Genomic DNA, 6,397 nt, shown 5'->3' on the forward strand with positions numbered 1-6,397 from the left:
GGTGTGGTAGCGCGCGCCTGTAGTTCCAGCTACTTGGAAGGCTGAGGCGGAAGGATCGCCAGAGCCCAGCAGGTCGAAGCTACAGTGGCCGGGGGCGGCTACTGCACTCCAGTCTGGGTGGCAGAGTGAGACTCCAACTCAAAAAAAAATAAAATAAAATAAAAACAAAAACAAAAAATATAAAAAGCAGTACGATTCCAAGTTGATTATGAAGGAAGAGCTCTCAAAATTTGCTGTTGTAAATTGTGAAAGAGGAGTCAAGAATGACTTCAAGGTTTTGGCTTGTGCAAATGGAGAAAAATAGTTGCCATTTACCAAGATGGGAAAGACTATGGAAGAAGCAGGTTTGAAGGAAGATCATTCATTTTGAGGCACGTTAGTTGGATGTGTGTGTAAGCTTGGAATGCAGGATAGAAGTTTGGGAGTTGTCTGGCTTTTGATGGTATTAAAAGCTACACGACTCACTTGAAAAGATGCTTAACATCGTTAGGCATTAGGGAAATGCAAATAAAAACCACAATGAGTTACTGCTTCACACCCATTAGGATGACTGTTATAAAAAAAAAGATTATAAGTGTTGGCGAGAATGTAGAGAAACTGGAATTCCTATGCATTGCTGGTGGGAATGTAAAATAGTGCAGCTTCTATGGAAAATGATGTGGTGATTCCTTAACAAATTAAACAGATCTATCATATGATTCAACCACTACACTTCTGTGTGTATACCCAAAAGAAGAGATTCAGATATTTGTATACTCATATTGACAGGAGCATTATTTACAATAACCAAAAGGTGAAAGCAACTAGCCATTAGCGGATGAATGGATATGCAATATGGAATAATATTCAGCCCTAAATTTTGACATACTGCAACAAGGTGAACCTTGGAGACATAAGCCAGTCACAAAAGGACAAGTATAGTATGATTCCACTTATATGAGGTTCCTAGAGTAGTCAAATTCATGGAGATAGTGGAATGGTAATTACTAGGGGTTGGGAGGATGGGAGGGAGAATGAAAGTTATTGTTTAATGGGTACAGACTTTCAGTTTAGGGGAAACGAAAAAGTCCTAGTGATAGATGGTGGTGATGGTCGCACAGCAGTGTGAATGTACTTAATGCCTCGGGACTATACACTTAAAAATGGTTATAGTGGAAAATTTTCAAAAATTATCTGTAGAGTTTTAATAAAGTTTTCTAATTAGAAGTTTTCTAATTAAAATAACTATGAAACTGAATGAACTCAAGAGAGTAAGTATAGATAGAGAAAAGGCCTACAGATGGAGTCCTGGGTGACTTTGATCACAGGAGCTGGGGACATGAGGGAGAAATAGCAATGATACTGAGGAGGAGCCACCTCACAAAGGAGGAACACCAGGACATTGTGGTATTCTGGGTGCCAAGTGTAGAAGTTACTGCTAATTTAAAAACTTTTTTCTTAAGTGAAATTTCTTCCTGGATTAGAGCAAGAAAATGGAAATTCAAAAGATTTGGAAAAATGAGTAACATCATCATTTACTCATTTTTTTTAAATATTTACTAGAAAGAAGATCTGGATATTGTATGTGAGAGGTTCACTACAAGTAAACTGCAATCTTTTGAGGATTTAGCCACTATTTCTACCTATGGCTTTCGGGGTGAGGTAAGTTGAGGATTAATGAAATGTATAAAATATCCTCTGGTGAGGACATTGTCTGCCATTTCTCAGTATATATTTCTCAGCATTGGTAAATAAGATTTGGTACTTTTTACTTGTTAATATATGCAAATCTGAACAAACTTAAGTAGCTTTAACTTTCTAAGACTGAGAATTGTTCATAAGTAAACTGTTTTAACTGTAGAGATCTTAGATATTATGTGTCTCTTGGTAGAAGTACCTAACACCACCTATGAAGTTTTCTTGTCAGAATAACAAATGTGAATGTCAGAATATCAAATGCAGATCTAAGTACCAATATGTAGAAACATAGGGTACAGGAGAGCATAGTAAATGGTACTGAGATTGGCAAACTACATGACAGAATACTTGTTGCCTTCAACAAATAAGCTGCAAGGGAAGAAAGAGTAGAAAAGGGAGCAAGAATCTATAGATTAAAAGAGATTTAAGAGGCTCACGGACCAGGTTCAATGTACAGATCTTACCTAAATACTGATTTGAGCAAACTATAAAAAAATTGTTTTGAGACAGATGTTTGAATATACATTAGCTGTTTGTTGGTACTAGTAGTAGTTTTCTTGGTATAAACATATCATCATAGTTTTTGATACATACTGAAATACTGGTGGATGAAATTGTATGATGTATCATAGGAATATATGATATAGAAAATAGGCCAGGTGCAGTGGCTCAAGCCTGTAGTCCGAGCACTTTGGAAGATCAAGGAAAGAGGATTACCTGAGCCCAGGGATTCAAGACCAGTCTGGGCAATCTGGTGAGACTTCGTCTCTACAATAAATCAAAAAATTAGCCAGGTATGATGACACACGCCTATAGTTCCAGATACTTGGAAGGCTGAGGCAGAAGGATCGCCTGAGCTCAGCAGGTCGACACTGGGGTGGTCGTGAACATGCCACTGCACTCTAGCCTGCGTGACAGAGTGAGACTCTGACTCAAAAAAAAAAAAAAGAAAGAAAATAGATAAATATTTTAAGATTAAAATAGAATCTTATATTTTATGACTTAATTTCCTTGTCAATACCTTTTCATCCAGCAAATATATGCCTGCATAATTTTTATTGACTGCATAGTATTCTATTACATGTAGGAACTGTAGTTTGTTTAAGTGGTTTCCTGTGAGACTTTTATGCTGTTTGCCATTTTTTCCTGTTTAGGTTTCTGATGCATATTCTCGTACATACAGGGTGTTTTGTTTAATTATTTCTATAGGATCATTTATAAATATAACATTCTTTTTTTTTTTTTTGAGTTGGAGTCTCACTCAGCTGCCCAGACTGGAGTGCAGTGGCCGCTCCTGGTCACCGCAGCCTTGACCTGCTGGGCTCCGGCCATCCTTCTGCCTCAGCCTTCCAAGTAACTGGAACTACAGGCACGTGCTACCACGCCCGGCTAATTTTTTGATTTGTTGTAGAGATGAGGTCTCGCCAAGTTGCCCAGGCGGGTCTCGAACCCGCGGGCCCAGGCAATCCACTCATCTCGGCCTCCCAAAGCGCGGGATTACAGGCTGAGCCACTGAGCCCGGCTAACATTCTTTTTTTTTTGAGTTGGAGTCTCACTCTGTTGCCCAGGCTGGAGTGCAGTGCATGCCCATAGCCATCGCAGCCTCAACCTGCTGGACTCTCTGCTTCAGCCTTTCTGTAGCTGGAACTACAGGCATGCACTACCATACCTGGCTAATATTTTGACTTATTGTAGACACAAGGTCTTGCCAAGTTGCCTAGGATGGTCTTGAACCCCTGAGCTCAGGCGATCCTCTCACCTTGGCCTCCCAAAGTGTTGGAATTACAGACTTGAGCCACTGTGTCCGGCCTCTAGAAATAACATTCTTAAGTTAAAATATACTTTTTTTTTTTTTTTTGAGTTGAGGTCTCACTCCGTCACTCAGGCTGGAGTGCAGTGGCATGGTCATGACAATCATGGCTCACAGCAGCCTCGACCTCCTGGGCTCAGGTGATCTTTCCACCTCAACATCCCGAGTAGCTGGAACTACAGGCACGCACCACCATGCCTGGCTAATTTTTTGATTTTTTTGTAGAGAGAAGGTTTTACTATGTTGCCCAGGCTGGTCTCAAACTCCTGGGCTTTCAAGCAGTTTGTCCACCTCTGCCTCCCAAAGTGCTGGGATTATGGGCATGAGCTACTTTGCCCAGGCTACAAAATATACACATTTTAAAAAGTGTTTTTATTAGTTTTCTATTGCTGCCTAAAAAATTAGTACAAACTAGGCCAGGCTCAGTGGCTTAGCCTGTAATCCCAGCACTTTGGGAGGCTGAGGCAAGTGGATTGCCTGAGCCCACGGGTTCAAGACTAGCCTGGACAACTTGGTGAGACCTCATCTCTACAATAAATCAAAAATTGGCTAGACATGGTAACGCATGCCTGTAGTTCTGGCTACTTGGAAGGCTGAGGCAGAAGGGTTGCCGGAGCCCAGCAGGTCAACACTGGCATGGCTGTGAGCGTGCCACTGCACTCCAGCCTGTGTGACACAGTGAGACTCCAACTCAAAAAAAAAATTACTACAAACTTAGTGGCATAAAATAACACAGACTTACAAACTTATTCTTTTACAGTTCTGAAGGTCAGAAGATATGCGTCTCACTGGGTTTCACTGGGCTAAAATCAAGGATGTGGCTGGGCTGTGTTCCTTTCTGGAGGCTCCAGGGGACCAGAGAAATTATTTAGAGTGTTTGTTTTGGGGGAATGAGAGTGAAGATTGTGGAGGGGAACATAGGCTATTACTTTTTATTTTTGGCCTTCTTGTAGTTTTTGAAGTTTTTATCATGTGCATGTATTACTTTTATTTAAATTTTTTTAAAGGCAGCTGTGATCCAGTTTAGATCAAACCAGGATGGTCTTAAGTACCTTCTTGCTCACAGTGACCCCCAAATTGTTCTAGGAAGGAATAGTTTTCAAGAGATGGTTTACTCTGAGATTGACCCTGATTTTAAGGATGCCTCAGGTCAAGCTCAAGGAACACAGCTTCATTCTGGCTTTGCAATCTCCAGGTCAGTTTCCAAGTCCATGGCCTCCTGAAGCCTTAGCCTAGCTCTAGGATATCTTTGGGATTATTATTTTACTGTAATTACACAGGGGAGATTTATTGAGGAATTTCTGTGCCAGCTATGGTTCTCAGCACTTTTTATGTATTGAATCTTACTCCTGACAATAACCCTACAGAGTAGATTCTGCTATTACCCTGTTTTATGCGAGGAAATTGACAGAGATTGAGAAACATAGCTAGGGCATACAGCTCAAAAGTGGCAGAGTGAGGAATAGAACCTGGATGGTTTACTTCCAGAGACTGTGCTCCTGCCCAGTTGCTCCCTGCCAGTGAAGAGAGTCCTGAAGCAGCAGGACCATCTACTGTGCCTTGTGTAGTGGTTCTCTTCTTTCCTGCTGATACATAGTATTGTTCTGCTGTGCATATTTAATGTTGTTCTTTACACGGTCTCAAAATCATTTACATTTTTTGACGGTGTAAATTAGTTCAATTACATAAACCAGGGAAGTCCAGCTAGGACCTAGTCCTCTCTGATCCTGAGCCATGCTTCTTTTAATGAACTGAACCTGCCATAGCTAGGTCAATTGAGATCCTCTCTAGACACAGATGTAAAAGGGCCAAAAACCAATCTTGGTTATAAGGGAGGAAAATGGTCATGGGCTTTAAAAACTTGTTTTGTTCCCATTGCATAATTTTAAATTGACATTTCTGAATGTATAGTTGCTTATATAAGACATTTTTGAGTAACAGTATGTAACACTGTCTGTTTGGAGTTATTCTGTTACCATTTCTGAAGACGTTTTTAAATTGTCAAAGACACATCATTGAGAATATTTAACATGCCTGTAGTTCTGCCATGTGAATGTGATTGCCATTAATATATTACTGTTTGGTGTGTTTCCTTTTGGACTTTTTAATATTGTGTTTTTCCCTTGTTCCAGTAATTATGCTACAACTTCAGTTTGATTTTTTTTTTAAGGAATGGGGTGTTTCTGTTGCCCAGGCTGGTCTCAAACTCCTGGGTTCAAGCAGTCCTCCTGCCTCAGCCTCCCTAAGTGCTGGGACTGAAAGTATGAGTCACTGCACTCAGCTATATATGTGTGTGTGTGTATTTTTTTTCTTTTTTTGAGTAGGAGTCTCACTCTGTCACCCAGGCTGGAGTGGCATGCTGGGCTCAGGTTGAAAGAACTAAGGCGCCAGTAACAACGCCACACCCTTTAAGGACCAAGAGATTTATTAAAGTGGTGGCTACAGGGAAAAAAGGAAAAGGTTCTGTAGCCATGGGGTTGGGGAGGGAGAGAGAGAGAGAGAGACGGAAGTGGGGGAGAGAGAGAGAGAGATATGCAGGGAGAGGGCTGTATTTATGGGCTTGGCAGGGGCTAGCCAGTGCTGTGCTTGGGCCTGGCAGGGGCTGGCCAGTGCCGTGTTTGGGTTTTATTGGAGGAGACTCTGAGGTAGTATTCCTATAGGGAGAAATTATTCGCGCACAGGTTTAAACTTCGCACGCGCGGGAAATTGTATGGGGAGAAGCCAGAGCTTAGGGCTTTTGTTGTCTTGGGTGGCAGTGCCATCTTGGGGACGCCCTTCTGACTGTTCTCTGCACCCTTCATTCCACCTTTTCTGTTTATTTGGGAGAGGGGCATCGTTACTCTTTCTGGCTGCTTCCTGCTGGATGTGAGCATTGTGGGGTGAGGTGGGGGAAGGGCACAGAACCAGTCA

The 6,397-nt window shown here is 41.6% G+C and overlaps 1 protein-coding gene across 7 annotated transcripts in view; it reads left to right on the top strand.

Annotated features, from left to right (window-relative positions):
* MLH1 (mutL homolog 1) overlaps positions 1–6,397 on the top strand; it is a 75,780-nt gene that overhangs the window by 4,004 nt on the left and 65,379 nt on the right. For 6 of the 7 annotated variants that reach the window (XM_021714049.1, XM_008061263.2, XM_021714045.1 and 3 more), the window contains one exon: positions 1,543–1,641. Coding sequence is in view for 3 of the 7 variants with exons in the window: in XM_008061263.2 (XP_008059454.1) it covers positions 1,543–1,641 (99 nt within the window). In the remaining 4 variants the exon portion in view is untranslated. The remainder of the gene's footprint in view (positions 1–1,542; positions 1,642–6,397) is intronic. The other variant, XM_021714046.1, reaches the window with a different exon arrangement.

The sequence above is a fragment of the Carlito syrichta genome, unplaced genomic scaffold (genome assembly GCF_000164805.1).
Source record: "Carlito syrichta isolate Samal-C Ts95f unplaced genomic scaffold, Tarsius_syrichta-2.0.1 Scaffold305170, whole genome shotgun sequence".
In the NCBI taxonomy this organism is placed as follows: Eukaryota; Metazoa; Chordata; class Mammalia; order Primates; family Tarsiidae; genus Carlito; species Carlito syrichta.